Source organism: Tyto alba, unplaced genomic scaffold (genome assembly GCF_018691265.1).
Source record: "Tyto alba isolate M040663 unplaced genomic scaffold, T.alba_DEE_v4.0 Super-Scaffold_40, whole genome shotgun sequence".
Taxonomy (NCBI): Eukaryota; Metazoa; Chordata; class Aves; order Strigiformes; family Tytonidae; genus Tyto; species Tyto alba.
This window is the reverse complement of record NW_024881316.1, coordinates 10,173,973-10,190,391: the sequence shown is the minus strand read 5'-3', so window position 1 is coordinate 10,190,391 and position 16,419 is coordinate 10,173,973. Positions and strand designations below refer to the sequence as shown.

General features: G+C 45.2%; 1 protein-coding gene across 10 annotated transcripts in view; it reads right to left on the bottom strand.

The window, feature by feature from the left end:
- The window catches only part of BACH2 (BTB domain and CNC homolog 2), a 198,292-nt gene that overhangs the window by 18,855 nt on the left and 163,018 nt on the right, over window positions 1-16,419 (bottom strand). For all 10 annotated transcript variants that reach the window (XM_032989902.2, XM_042803531.1, XM_042803527.1 and 7 more), the window contains one exon: window positions 4,884-6,428. In XM_032989902.2, coding sequence (XP_032845793.2) covers window positions 4,884-6,428 — 1,545 coding nt within the window. The remainder of the gene's footprint in view (window positions 1-4,883; window positions 6,429-16,419) is intronic.

Here is a 16,419-nt window from a genome sequence, read left to right as displayed (position 1 = left end):
TCATCCTTTAGCCCATGACTTGGACTTGTATTCAGATCACACACGGCTGGGGCTTAAAACACTGGGCTGACCTCCTCCTGTGCAGTGTCCCCAGCATTCAGCCCTTCAAAGGGCACAACAACACAATACTCCTGCCCATTAACAGGCTTTTCTGAAACCAGGGATAGCACAGAAACCCTGACAGAAGCCGTAGGTGCATTTGAGAAAGGCAGATCAGGCAGTGAAATGAGGGGGGATAAAGTGCAGTATTCCTCTGAAAAATCTGCTTTTGCAGAAAAAAATCAGGAACTGGACAGTCCTTCATGAGCTCCAGCAAGGTCCTCACCTCTGGTCATAACAGAATTGATTGTAGGCTGCAATGAAATAATACAGTGTTTAAAATGACCTTCCTGAAATTTCAAGCTTGTAATGGAAAACTCTTACTGTTGTTGTAATCCAGTAATTCTCTGCTACCTGCCTGGATACCACTCCTACTGAAGAGAGGAAAGAAAACAAAACTGCCATGAAATTTATCTTTCAAGACCGATGTTTGACAAGACTCCATTTAACCAGATGTTGCCAAACACAATTCCCAGTGATCTGCTGATGCTGCTGAGGATCCTGGTCAGGAGAACATCCACCAGAAAAGAATGTGGGGAGTAACTTTCACATTTTCAAATTTGTAAACCTTGCAAGATCAGGAAATCTGGGCTGACCGATCACTAAATTCTGGGGAGGGACTACATATAAAAGCAAGTTAACACCTTAACATGTATTTTTCTTGGTTGTCCTTTCTACGCAATACTCTTCACCAAGCAGAAGTACTAAACAGCGAAGACGACTCTGCTTAGGTAATTTGGTACAGCTCCAGTAGATTTCTGGTAGAGCAGCTTTGGTTTACCCTCTTTTACTGGGGCTCTGACTTCTAGTACTTTGCTAAGCATCAGCAGATGAACAGAGAAAGGGTGTCTGCCTGTCACTTAACATGGAGGGGGTCTGGACTCTCACTGAAGGTTATTTGCCTACAGTACCCTCAATTGTCCAATTGCATTAGCTGTGCCTTTATGAAAATTTCCTTTGAAAAGTGAGTCACCAACCCCCAGGCGGGAAATTATTTTGAACTATAAATGAAAGACACATTGAATGCAATTCTCTAGATAGTAATAGTTCTTGGAAAACTCCACCTCTTACCTCCTCCTACCCTTGTTTATTCTTTTCCTAAGAAAACTCACTCATCAAAATAGACTGAGCTGAGATTTCTTTTTAACTGGTTTAGTAGCATATTATTTTTTACAAGTTTCCCAGCAGAAAAAAACCCATAGACACTTGCTGAAGAAAAGGAGTATCAAGAAAAGTAGGCAGTGATGAAGTTTCTGTTCCTAAGTAGGTTAACAGATTGACAGACTACTTCCTTCTCAACAATTCATTATTTCAGGGCTTATTGTTTTGTTGTTGCTATTTTAAGCAGGATTGTCAGAAACTGCCTGCAAGCACGAGTGTAAGTCTTTTCTCTAGTATTATATCCCAATAATTGATTTTTAACAACCTGTGGAGGCCTGAGGGAGCTGGGTGAAAAGAGCAACACAAACTGTTAAACGTTTCTGTAAAGTCCCAGCAGCTCAAGTAACAGCTCTGGTCCTGCAACTCCATAACATGGGGACACCCCACAATGCACTTGCTTCTTCTATCATGAAGCCTTAAGAAAGGGAAATCTGACTCAGAAGATTCTGGATGGTTCCCTTAATAGGAAGGAAAATGAAAGGCAGAGATATTCCGGAGAGGATTTACCACCGGGTATGTTATGGGGACTGCTGCTTCCTCTGACACTCATGACTGTAGTCTGCACCCACTATGTGACAGGGAGACTGGCCACAGAGTGGGGTCACCTTCACTCACATGACAGTCATGCCGAACTCTAGCGCCTCACTTTTGGCCTTGAACAACTTGGGCATGTGTTCCTGAAAGGCATCCATCTGCAGGAAAGCAGAGTGCCCCAAAAAAGCAGAGAGAAGAAACCTTTCACCTACTTCTTACAGGATCAATACACCAGCAAATGATGTTTTCTGACATTAATTCTGGCACCGACAGCACTCCGGGACCCAAATCAAGACCAACAAGGTCCAAATTCCAGGGGAACTGAGCAGCCCCATGAGATAACTCAGGGTCAGAGTCCATCAGGCTTATTCCCATCAGGCCGTCCTACCCAAACAAAAGCCCACCCGCAGCAGAACCTCCACAGTGGATCTCTGGAGGGGTGAAAGCCTGCACGCCCCAGATATCTTATCAGGTGCTTTTTGAAGAGAAGCCCAGCAAACACTGTGTGATCTGATATGGCAGGGGGCAAGGGACCCATCTGGGAAGTCATCAGGACAGCAAGGGCAAACTGACAATTTCGGGAATGGAGAAAGATTCCCATGCAGCTTGGAGGGAGGTGAAGGACAGAAGGCAGTCCATTTCAGACTGCTGTGAGTTTCTCCTGCTGTTTTAATGGCAGCCAAACTGCTAAAAGTAGGTAGAGAGACTTACACAAGAACTTCCTGCTGTTATTAGATACCTTCTACTGCCTGGTTTAACATATTCTTCACTGAGGTTTCCACAGCAGCAGATCTTGCAGGATACACACCCCAAGTCATCGTATTGTTTAATGAGGCTGCAGTGTCCTTTCTTGTATCGGTAACAACCTTTACAAATTAATTTTTCAGACAAAATCTGTACTGAAGCACTAGTGTGATCTATTTACCCTTGGCCTGATCAGGATAGTGCAGTGCAACCTCACGGAGCATTAATTTCCTCACCACATTTTTAATGCCTGGTAGTCCTAATCAAAATGCCCTGCAAAAAAAAGAAAAAGCCTTATCAGCAGTCCCAGGGAGAAAACTTGCTCAGCATGGTGCAGAACATCTTCCCAAGAGAAAACCAGCAGCAAAACCAGGAGTGGAGCAAACCCTTCCCAGCTCTGTCCCAGGGCCAGACAGGTTTGCCTGCCAGTGGCGCACCAAGGTGGCCTCCCACAGCCCACGCGTTTGCTTGTCTCGCGAATGTCCCCCCTCTCATCCACGGTCTCCTGCACACATTCACACAGTTTTTTTCGGGAAACCACCACCAGTCCCCTATAACCTTCTCATTTGACTCTTCCAGGCTCATTTCTGCTGCCGCATCTCCACACAATTAGCCAATTACGACAGCTAATTAATCATCAAACCCCAAAAGGCTAACCTCCCGCCCTCTTTGCTGCCTCATGCTGCGCATTAGCCCTTGCTGAGCAAGCAGCACTTGGGGGTGGAGATCCAATGTTCCCCTCGGTCCCACTTCCTTCCGCTCCTTGTGAAGGCAGGACTTCACCGAGTAACCTTGGTATGTCCAAGAAGAGCAGTTCTGCTGCAGGGCTTCCCAAATGAGGTCCTACACACAGTGTTGCAGGCAGCCTTCCAGGGAGACTCCTCTGCCTTCTGCATTGTCCCCAGCTCAGGGCATGGGGACAAACAAGAACTGTCCTCTCAAAACCACGGGTACAGCATGACAAGGATTAGGAGACCAGAGGCTCTCCAGGCTCTCCAGCCCTTCCTCAGAGCTAAGCAATCAACGAAAGGAACCAGCCACATCTGCCTGAAAGGTATCTTTCAGAGCCTGGGATGTAGCTGGAATAAGGATTGAAGGATAAAACAAAGTTCACTCTCTTCATCCCTAGCCTGCAACTAAGCCCACCTGGTTCTGAACTGGGCACTCACAGCACGTGAACTCCCCAGACTTGCACTCACTGCTCCCCACGCTGAAGCACAAGCTGTCAGTGGAGCATTTCAGCATTACCAGAAGAGCCAGATACGCAATTTCACCCAGATGCTCTCCAGGTCGCGCAGTTTCCTAATGAAACTCTATTAAAACATCCAGTCTCTTTTCAGTTTATGGGCTCCACAACACATATCCATGATTCAGGTCTTCCCTCGAGCTAGTGAATTCACACAGGCAGTTTATTCAATCATGGTTAGCCAGGTATCACCACAGCATCTCCAGCTGGCCTATCTCTAGTTTTAGCATGGGCCCTCTCTCTCCCCCCTCTCGCAGGAGAGCTGCATGGAAATTCACAGCTTGCTCTGCAGCCCCAGACTGTCTTCCTGCCATTCTAACAGGCCTGGAAATGAAAGGAGAACTTCTCTTTGAAACCATTTATGCAATGACTGCTAGAGTTCAGCGCCAAACGAAGTGGGGTCACAGGCAGGAAACATCATCTCAGTTGTCACTTAACAGAGGCAAAACCCATTACCTGCACGCGTCACACACACACACACACATACAAACACACACAGAGAGGGAAGATGACTTGAATACCATTCCCACAGCCGAGGGTGGCCAGCTGTGCAACTGTTCAAGTCATTTCACACCCTCTTTCTCCTCCCACTCTGCCTGCCTCCTCCACCTGGGCTGTTAGCAATATGCAGCAGGGGCTCTTTGAGCCGGCTGCCCGACCCTTGGTGTCAGCGAAAGCATGGCTTGAAGATGCTCAAACACACCAGCAGCAATAACAAGCAGAGCTGGAACCATGTCCACAAGTTAAGGATGAGGAATGGTGCTTTGGGCTGCACAGGCAGGTGAGGGAGGGAGGAGGACAGGACACTGCCAGCAGACTCCTAAGCACACCACCACACTCTCATCGTTCAGCAGTTTGCTATTGTCCCATATCCAAATTCTGGTAAGCACTGAATACCTCCGAGGTCAAGCCTATAGGTCAGCCCTATTTACCTGAAGTCAACCATGCACGCTCAACTAACAAGGGAGTAAACAGAAGTTACTCTTTGCCCCTATAAACAAAGCAAGCATGGGGGAAATGACAAAGCATTTGAGAGAATCAAGGAGTGATCAATTGGGTCACAACAACTGCGATATATGTACTTATCTTAAATCCCTACCTCATGCCCTCTGTCTTGCACAGGACATGATTCACTGTCTGCTTCTGAGAATGACCCAGACTCATCGCTGGAGTTTGTTCCATAGGATGGCTCACATTTAATCTGGGCTCGGACCGGGTTGTACAATCCATCCCCCACTACACCGGGCTCCTGGTGCTCAGGCGCCAGGAATCGGGGGCCTTGGGAGCAAGGGGAAGAGGAGAGCTCACAAAGACGCAGACTGCAGGGAGAGCCGCCGCTGCCGTCCTCTGCGTACGAGTAGGAAGAGCACGAGCTGGAGGTCCTGGTTCTGGTTTCCAAAGGAGGAGAGCGAGGGCAAACTTTAATTGGCACTGGACAGCTGGTGTTCGGCCGCATCCTTCCCGGCAAGTGATCAGCTGTCAGCCCGCTGTGCGAATAGGTCTGAGAGCTGGGGAGAGACTGGCTACCGCCAGCCCACAGACCCTTTGGCACAGTCTCAGTGAGGTCTTTGTCCAAGCTGCTCACACCAGAATATGAATGCACCGAAGTGTTTACTTGGTCACAAGCGTTTGAAGAGAATATAACACTCCTCCTGTCCAGTTCTCCTTCTTGCTTACAGAGAGTTTCAAAGCCGGGCCCCCTGAGTGGTGATCCCACTGTGAAGTTGGTAGCATCCTTCTGCATGGCATGGGACTGTCCGTAGTTCCCTGTGAAAGGGACGTAATCAGTTTTGTGGTCACCCTGAGTTGTCCCTTTTTCAAAAGGGCATGCTGGACTCCTGCCAAAGTGCTGCTGGGAAGTGCTGGGGAAGCCAACCAAATCTATGCTTTTTGTTCTGTTGAAGAAAGACCGCAAACAAGAAGGAGAGGACCCACTTTTTGGCCTGTCAATGCAAGTGGGGCTTGGCTGTTTTCTGTCCATTTCAACATCCCCTTCTTTATCCCTGATGTCAGGTTCATCTCCAGACAGGCAAAGTGTGATGCTTTCTTCATCGTTCTCTTCATTCTGAGGCTCGCTTTTTATCTGTCCCATTGCAAGTCCTGATTTGAGGCCGTTTCCAGAGCTCTCTTCGCTGAATGTGCTTGCAAAACCTGAGGTACTGATGTGTGATGTGTTGTAGACATTCTTGGTACAAGCAAGCTGGTATTTCTTGTATCTGGGGTACCGTGTTACTGCATCTTTGTCCAAATTGTCCTTGCTGTCTCTCAGGATGTCAGAGTCAGGCAGCATCCCTTCACCTTTGTCTGCTCCAGCAACAGTGGTTTCAAAATTGAAGGGCTCTTGGTGCATCCTCTCTCTTGGGCAAGATATTTTTGACGTCTCTGATTCCATCGTCTCCTCCTCATCTCCATCCGAGTTCTCCTCATCGTGCATGCGCTGACAGGTGGTATCTTTTTTGCACAGGAATAGGCCATCTTCATTGTTCAGCAGTTGCGTCTGAAGGAAGCTGAAGCAGGAGTCCTCCAGGTTGTGCATGCGCAGGAATTCAGCGCAGTGGATGACCTCCTGGATGTTTTCTCTGCTGAGTAACAGCTTAGCAGTGTAGGCAAACTGTAACAACGGACCAAATCCCCTGACAGTGACCTGCAAAAGAAGAGAGGGAAATTGCCAGTGTTACCATCAGCTCTTGCCATCATCCCAAGTTCTTCATTGTGTAGTTAGATAACCTAACAGACCTAGCATCCAGGAGTAAATACTGCTCAGTACCAGTCACTCTTCTATCACACCAGCAACGATGCTACATCCAGTAACTTGACCTGCTCCCTTTATGTTGCTCCTGTACATCATTCCGCAGGTTGAGCTGAGCACTATTCTTCCCAAATACCTTAAAGACCTATGAACTAAGCCCCTGCTCTAATAAAAGACTGAAAAAAACAGAGTGGTGTAGACACTGCTAATTCTTGGATGGAACTTATTTTAAGTGTGATGCAGCAGACTACCATGGAAGCACTAATTCAATTTTGATTCTTCTGCTCTGACGGAAGCTCTGGCGAAGAGTGGTTTCAAGTTTAAGTTACCATTTAAATCCCCAAGGTGTTTTGGGAAGGAAACATTTAACATCATAACAAAATTCAACAGAAAATATCTTTATGCCTCTTTCAAAAGCAAACTGTTTTCTTCTTTTCTTCTCAAATTTTTGCAAGCCATTGCTGAATAAGTAATAGGTTAGTACTGACTGCACAGCTTTTTTCTGCAGCCCATGGAGATTATTCTCCTCATACTGTTCCTGATTTTAGTGAGTCTAAGGTACAGCTAACAGGAAAGAAATCCATATTCATAGTTCAAGTGATTCAAGTGATACAAATCACTCTGAGTCCCATCTCAGTACTTAATTTTCTTAGCAGAAAGAGTAACAACTGTTTCTAAGACAGTGATCTCCAACCAGCTGTTTCAGGTCTGAGTTATGTACCACTACTTGTCCCTTTTTTCCCTCATCATACTGTCTATATTTTACATTCACATATCATATATTAAAAAATACACATTTTCTCCCCCAGATTTTTCAAGTGATATCTTCACACATAACTATCAAATAACTTGCTAAGCTGCATCGTAAACTACAGATATTGTATGTTGTTTAACGAAAAATGCACTGGCACTAATTTCTGCTGCATTTTTTTCCCCAATGGGCAGGAAAAAAGGTACTGGAAAAACTCTATTCTTCATGAAGCAGTGAGAGGCTGTTTCAAAACCAGGGCTCATCATCAAGGATAAAGATTTCACTACAAGAAGGAGATTCAGTGATTTGACCACTAAACTGAGATTTGGGAGACCACAGCTCAATTTCCCATTGCACAAAACACCTTCTACATGACCCTGGCAAGTCACTTCAGTCTTGATTCACCAAGACAACTTCTTGCCTTGCTTGCAAGTGGTATTCTGAGTTCCCTGTGCTTTGCATACCAAGGAAAGGCATCTAGATGCCTGGAGAACAGGTACCTTCCCTAGGCTTTGGGGATTCAAACTCACATTTCCCAGCTCCTCAGGATATCCTATCCAGTAGGTATGGGATACCCTGAAGGTGAGATGCTTTTCCCAGTCCTTTCAATTGAATTAAAGCCACTGAGCAAGAGGCTGCTCAAGAGGTCGATGAAACATCAGCCCAAGAATTTGTGATGGTCCTATTCGTGATTAGCATAAATATGAGTGGATATTTTGGTTCATCCCAATGAAAAGCCTATAAACTCCCTACACTGCCTCAGGACCAGTGGCAGAGCTTACAGATTTTTATAGAAAATCCTGACTTCCAGAAACAAGCCTTTGTTATTCATAGATCTGCCCTTGTGATGCTGGATTATGAAGATACCACAAGTGGTGCAGACTTTGATGGAGAGAAAAATATTTTAAAACACCTCTCAAATTTCTCCCAATAGCTTTTCCATGCATAATATTACTGCTGTATCTGCTATTTTAAGAAACAGTGCATTTTCATGCACATACTTACGCACTTGCACATTCCTGTTTTACAATACGCCTCTGGTACAGAATTACCTAGATTTACAGCTGGCTATTAAACCGATCTCTGCTTTATCAGTGTTACACTTTCTGCCTATTTGTTAGATTATCAGCTCACTAAAGGCCTATCTGCATTTTATCTATGCAGAATGATTAACAAAATTGCTCGGGAACTTAATGAGCTACTTGCAGGCTGATGTTTCTCTTTGATAAGATCTTCAGGGTTGGGGCTTACATATTCCTACACATCTTGTAAGCTCCGCAGCAGCAGAGGTTCATAGGAGCAGCCATAAATACCGTCTGGGGTTTTTGGGTCCCTTTTGATGAGGAGGGACTCTGGAGCACAAACCCAGCTCTCCTGCTAGTTGTGTCACTTGGCCACTAGGTGGAACGACTGGAAAGCAAATTAAACTCATTTTCTGCGCTGGGCCACGGTTTCACCTGCCTGCCTGCCCGGACAGTGCAGGCACTCTGCAGAGCCTGGGGCTGACTCACACCACCACACAGCAAGGCTGTCTCCCATGCTGACTCAGGTTTTTGCTCCCCATAAACCACCATGATAACAAACAGCAGCAAGGCAGCTGTTGCAGCTGCTCTGCGCTGGATGTATTGGAAGCAGAGCCTGAGACTGCTGTGGGCTCGCCACGATGCCCAGCAGATGCCTCAAGTGAAGGACGATGAAAACGCTGGTCAAACGTGCGCCTTGACTTCCTTATGAGATCTTACCCTATGATGCAACTTCCCTCACTCTCACAATCTTCAGATCCAGAGGGGGGAAAGTTTATTTCCAGGCACCCAGTGCTTGTCATTGCCCTCAGGAAGGAATCCCTCAAGTGCCAATGCCTGAAACTGCACAAACAATAACTCTGGTAACAAGCGGATGCGAATCTTGCTGCCAAGTGTGAAAGCCAGCACAACCTCTGTTGCCTGAAGCTGTCTAAATATTGATTTGGCTCCCATGGCGGGTCCCCTGCCTCAGCCCCACCAGCTTTGGGACTGCCCCCATCTGATGCATTCTGGCAAGAAGGCTGGAATTGAGATGGTGGAGCGTAACTATGAGCACTGCACACTGGGGAAGAAAAGCCTTCAAAGCCGTGTGTATTGCCATCACACACACACTTCTGTAGGAAGAGGTAAGAACAGTCTTTTAAAATGAACTGATCTGACTGATGCATCCTAGTGAAAACAGTGAAACCAAGTTGATCTGTGTTTGAAGAAGGAAACATAATTTTTCTGATAGAACAGTATCCATTTACACGTGAGATGGGTAAAACACATGCCAATGACAATCTCAGTTTATTTTTTTCACATACTGTAAATGAGATACCATATGTCCAAGCTTTGTTTGCTTTTAAACCTTATTTTTCATGCAAATTAATGTTTAAGTAGGCAGGTCAATTTGTGGGAACCTTCACTGGGCACCTTGTCCAAGTTTATATGCCAAGTCCCTGCTTCCCCGCCCTCCAATCATTTGCCTTATTCCAATTTCCACCCACTTCTGTTGTTTAAATGGAATTGACTGGCTACAAGGAAACCAGGCAGAGAAAAGGTAAATCGTACATACCAACCAACAATGCCCACACAGACAAGAAAAGCAAGCAAAGTTCTCAGCTTCTTGTATGCTTGCTTTCCCTTATCTTTCCAGGCAGGCCAGGAGAGGACTTCTCTTGTGTACTTGAAACATGCCAAGCACCCCACCAAATCTAAGGATTAATCATTTTATTTTGTCTTGCTCCTATCCCATGCTAGTCTTGCATGCATTAAAACCCTTCTGCACACCTAGCAGCCAGCGGACAGGTGTACTGCAGCCCTACCTAAGCCACTGGGCACATCTTCTTGCCCTACAGCAGTCCAAGGGTTCAAGCACTGGGGGTCCGCGTGCAGCTCCTGCCTCTGCCGTGCTGCCCCAGGTACACCGTGCTCTCAGCATGTGCTATGGAAGTCTAAGTCAATTCAGCGTTTTGGCAATAACAAGCCTGACCTCTGCTAAGGTGAAAGAAAGAAAGTTCTCCAGCCCTTTATCTGACATTTGCCTTTCAGATTGAGCTAGCCAAGCCAGGGGATGTGTTTTGTATGTCCGTACCCTCATGAGTTTATGATACTGAGGAACAGGCTGGAAATAATGCAATGATATAATCACCACCAAGAGAGTTGTTAATCAGCATTAGCCATATTGAATTTACCGGCAAAATACAGACAGCAGTCCTGTAGAAAATAAGCATGCAAAATATACTTTAGTTCAGTCTGACACTGCTTTCCTCCTTACAGAGCCCTATGGAGTGCAATGCTCTGGTTAGTTTTAATTGATTTAAGTGACCAGACTTCCACTACTTCCTTTGGGAGATGACTGCCAGACTCTACTTAAAACCTCCTTGTGAGGAAATCTGCCTTCCCTTATTTTCCTCCATCACCTCTCATTATATTTCCTCAATGCATTCCGGTCAATGCTTCCTTCTTCTGGAGAAGAAGTTGTATCATTTTTTTACTCTCTGCCTTCCCTTCTTCTTTGGTTGGTATTACATCATTAATGAAAAACTAGCTAATTCAAGGGAAATAGTATTGATCGCTGTCAGATGGGAAAATAAGAAGCTGAGACGAGAGTCAGCAATGAGAAATGCTAGTAAAGAAGGCGGCATTACAGATGCAAATATAGAGTGTTTCTAGCACAGCATTTTTCTAGTACTGGGCATGCACTATTCTAAAATTAGGAGGAGGGTTAGCTCACTTCCACGCTAGGAACATCGTATTTTCATAAAGGACTTCTAGGGCAGAAATTCTATTTTAAATGTAGTTATACACACGCCCACAGGCACCACGGCAGACACAGCACTGTGGGTGAACTCCCTCTGGCTCCCTGTTGTATCGGGTCTCATCCATGACGGCCGATCAAGCATGTCGAGGAGGCCTCTGCGTTGTTTTGAACACACGGGATGTGGCCTCAGAGCACATGCAGAAGTCTGGCATTTCTGTGGATGGGCTGGACTCGCTGTGCGCTGCGGAGTTCATCAGTGCATGCTCATTAGCTGGCTGCCCAGACTTCCAGATGTCTCAAAATCCCAGACAAACAGACAAAATCCTCCAGTTCTGCCCAGACAGTATTTCTTATGGGGGAAAAAAAAAAAAAGGTTATTTCCAAAGGAAAGATGGATGTCTGGTAACCCTGCTCTGAATGGCATCTGTATGAAAAGCTGCATCTGGAGCAGGGAAGGTCAACCCCTGCAAAATGCCAGCAAATCTGAGTTCAATTTAAAGAGGGGAAAAGTGATTAAGGGCAAGGAAAGATCACTGTAAACACGTAGGAATGTAAAACTTGGCAAGGCAATATCTAAAATGGAGCAAGAGAATGTTTACAGTAATCTAATGCATACTAACATCCAGAACAGAGAATAATTGTCTAGTTTGCTATGGGATGCTATTGCTGATTGCAACGAGATACAGGGATTTTTTCCTGACTCTTAACCAAGCAGCAAATTCAGTGAGATCTTGGAAGTCTCTCCAGGGAAGATGATGGATACTTTATGCCCAAGTACTGCAAAGCAAAACTAACAAAGCACAACCTTGTTCCTGTGAGGTGGGCTTAAATTTGGTAGGCTTTTCTGGGCCTAAATTCTAAGTTAATGAGAGCACAGTGCTAATGATCTTCTAGAAAACAGCATCAAAGTTTAACAGCCAATGTTCGCGCAGTTGTTCCTTTTTAAATAAAGCATGCTCCTGGCATATTCAAAGAACAAGCTCATTGGTGGTGGCGTGGGAGGGCAGAGCCCCCTTCCCCCCCTGCTCCCTGGGATACAATGAGATCTGCAGAACATTAGTTGCTAAATCCTATGGAATTGCGGGTAAATTAGATGGTCAGACCTTCAGACCTACTGAGAACGCAGAAGTCCTGACAGCGCAGCACAGGTGCAGATTATTATCTTTATGCATTCGAGTAGTCTTATTGAAATCAATAGGAATACTGATGGGTTTTCTGTGAAACATGCAAGCTGCTTGTAGGATTATGGATTATATTTTTAGTGTTTTGATTTTCAGGCTAAATTCATCACCAGGCACCTAAAAACAGTTAGAAACCCCTCATCTCTAATCTCCAAACATCGATTTAATTATTAAGTCATTTTGTGGGGAAGGAAGAAAGGAAAATTGAATCAAACCTCACATGCTGAATAACAAATCCCAAACTAAATATTAATTTAAAACAACTGGATAGAAACATAGAAGAAATGTGACTTCTTGCAGAACTCATACTGTTTTGTAGCAGTATACATTTGTATACATATGGTATACATTTTGTTAACCATTCAGTGTTGCTATTGCAGTCTAAAGGCCTGTGTGGAGACCTTGTAAATCCATTTCAGCCCTCAAGTTTGTCTAACAAGCCCAAGGATGTAGCAAACAAACTCCTATTTTCTCATTTGGTCAGCATGTTTCTAACACTGTGATTTATATAATCAAACACAAGCTAGAAATAGGAGGTAAGATTAGTGACAGTTAACTGCGGCTATTTTTTTCCACAGCCTGAAGAAGGTCTCTGGGATTAAATATTAACTCTAATCTTATTTGCTAAAATTAGCACACACTGTATTCTTTTTCTTTTACAGCCAATTGCAAGTATAGCACAGAAGTTATTTTCAGAGCGTAATCTGATAACCAGAATCAGTCACCAAAGCTGTTATTCCATTAAGAGTTAAGAGACTTCCTGGTTATTTACTCAGTTATTTTTACTTGAGATGGTGGAGCCTGGCAGATCCTGGTTTTCTAAGCTTGAGCTTATCTGGTTTTGGAAAACTCTCTGAAAGATTTAAATACACTACTAGGCTCAAACAGGTCAGTTGCATGTGCAAAATCAATGGTGCTCAACATCATGGTTTGTCCCTATACATGAACAAAGTAAGCCTGCAAGCAGCCAGGAATTGTTCTGAAACCGTGATCTTTTACATAGGATGGGAACATGCAGGAGGCAGGAAAAAGTCAGGAGATAATAAACAGCACAGTATTTTTGTAAGCCAATGCCATGCCAGTATTTTACTGCATGTTCCCCTCTTTAATTTAATAGCATTTAAATGCTCTCTCACCAGCAGCTTACAGATGTATTTCCCCTACCTGCTCATAAAGCCGTAGAACTTCTAAAATGAGTAATCACTCTTTAAAATTTAACTTGGGCGAGAAGCATCAGATGAAGGTATTTGTATTATCTGGGCTTTTCAACAAGAGAGGAACGTACAAGGTGCTGATGGAGAAAACTGACAGAGAGAGACCTTTGTTTTCACTCTAAACCCACTTTTTAAATTCAGCAGATACCCTGCTGGCCCCACTTTAACATTACGCCACTTCAAGTAGCGCACACAGGTTTGGGCTGAAGAGTGACCCGAAGTCCAAGTGACAGCCTGGCATCTCCCACATCACATCGCGTCACATTGTGGGGGTGGGAGGCCACCACACCACCACCACGACAGGCACCCCTGGGCACGAATGCATGCCAGGGGAAGGGAGAGACTGGACACACAGCTTATTTCTTTGAGAGGCTGATTTACCTTTTTTACTTTTTTTTTTTTTTTTTTTTTTTTTTTTTTTAGCAAAAAGTCCCACTGAGAAAGCTGCCACCTGCAATGCCACACGAAGGCCAAGCTAAGGGTCATTCCGATACCTGTCCAGTGCATCCTCCACAACAGTCTCTTGAGGGATCAGGCTGAGGGCTTCAAGGAGATGCTTAACTCCCTTTAGCGGTACTTCTACAAAAGATGCCACATTGGAAGTGCTCATCCAACTTTCAATTTTGTGCTTTTGAAAAAAAAAAAAGCACAGGTGCTCCCCTTAGCCTTCCCCCTTGAAGTCCTAGCTTTTGGCCAGACGATGAATTTGCACTAGAAGCCCTGACTGCCTATGTGAGAATATTTACAAATTGAAGGAGGAAACCGAACGACTTCTCATTTTCATCTCATCAGCATAATGAACACATCCAGGGGCAGCACTTCAAAGGGCCTCCTCCCTCCCCACTTCAAAGGGAGGGAGAGACCGACAAGATATCCCTCCGTGCCTTCAAAGCATCACGATGCTCCTGGGCGGCAGGTGCGACCGCAGGAGGCGAGATGGGGAGGCAGGAGAGGTCATTCATGCTAGACTCGCCTCGAGGATGGGGAGCAATAATTGCAAACCACGTCCATCTCCCCGTGAGAAGTGCGTCAGCACTGATGGCGAGGCAAGTGGCTCGGGATTGATTGCCAAGTGTAAAGATGGCGTAAACAGCCAGCGGATCGATGCTCGTGTTATTGGTTATGTCAGCACTCAACCACATGCGACTCCTGGGTGGAGCACAAGAGTTAAGGCCCCCACATACTTGGGTTTTTCCAGAGCAAATTCACTGAGGTAATGGCCCCAACTTCAAAGCATTCAAAAAAATTCTGGCCCCCAAGCCTGGGGCCAATAATATCAGATGAACCAAAGGGGGAAAACAGAATCAGAAGATGTCTAAGAAAAAAATAAAATAAAATTCAGAGCAGTTAAAGTAAAAATAAAGGAATCTCTGATTCAACTGCAATGCTTATTTTAACCCACAACTTCAAGTTTTATTTCATCTCAGAGTTACTGAAGCCCAACTGAAATTCTTTTGACCTTTCAAAAGCGAGACTGGTTTCAAGTCAAAACAAAGAATTTACTTTTGGAAATCCTGACAGTATCCCTGGGCATTTTCAGCATCCTTCCCATCCCTGAAAATTTTAAGGGGAAATTAATTTGTTGCATTTACAATACCTTTCATAACATACACTCTTTATTAAGAAGGAAGGTAGAAATCACCACGCATAAGCCTCAATACTTCGCTGCTGACACATTTCAGTGCGGGAAACAGCAGGCATCTTTACCAAACATAGATGAATAAGCTTGCAAACCCGAAAGGCTACAGGGCTGGAAGATCCACCACTTTTCCTTAGCAGGGATAGACCACCTGGATCAGACCTACTCCAGCCATCGGTGCCTGGCAGACGTCCCCCGGCACACCCCGCTGGGCAGCTCTGGGGTTTACAGTCTGCAGCGGTTTGCCGAGTGGAAGGGAACGTTTGCCTGCACGGCTGCTCCCCGGGGCCACGGCCTGGCAGGAGAAGCTCGGGAGCCAAGGGAGGCAGGTCTGTGTGGAGGCGAGGGGCTGCTGGAGGGGCCTCCGTGCCGGCACCGGGGCACACGTCCCGCTGCCGCCCCACCGCCGCCCAACGCCTTCGGCAAAGCAGCTCTTGGGCTGCGGCGGGGAGCTGCTTACACCCCTGCGAGCAAACCTGCCACGTGGTAACCGTCAGAGCCCTTGTTTTAAAACCTCACTCGGTCACTTGTACTGAAGTCAATTAAACCATGAAGAGAATACTGCCTGTAATACTCTGCATCAAACCGGAGGAACGACAGCTGGAGTGCTGTTGTTTGGAGAAAACACCTTAATGAACTTCAGCAGAAGGAGATAAATTTTTCCTAACTAATTACGTGGTTTAGGGTATGCTGTCGATGTTAGAGGTTGCCCAGGGCATAACTGGAGAACACAGAAAAGATCAAAATTATGGCCAGGAGTACCTGCAGGCAAGCATAGGTGAAAAAGCTTGAAGAATTTTTAGGCTGCTGAGGTCAGACTCCGGGTGGAGATGTTAGAAAGAAAATTAGAGACGAGGATGTTTCAAATAACCTTTTCTCTGAAGGAACAACTCAGCTATGACATGACTGAATCAACAAAGAACACTGTAAAAAATAGTGGCACTAATTAGCACTTTAAACACTTTGGCGTGAACTGGAAGATAAAGCAAAGGGAAATACAGCTGTGATATCTGGCAGTTTGCAATACATTTATTTTTCCAATGCAATTTGCACCTTAAGAAACCTGGAACACAGTGACGAAGGATGACACAGGAGGGTGGCTCAGCTTCTCTCCTTGGGCGCCCATGTGAGCCATACTGAAAACGGCGGGGAAGAAATGGGCAGAAACAAACAGATTTTAACCCAAGAGCATCATCAGAATTAAAGTACAACTGAAATTTAAAATTAAAATCAGTCCCGTATTTTTGCAAAAGGAAAACTAAACTGACCTCCATATTAAAAAAAAAAAAAACAAAAAAACAAAAAAAAGAGAGAAAGTGTTGAGTAGTGAGGA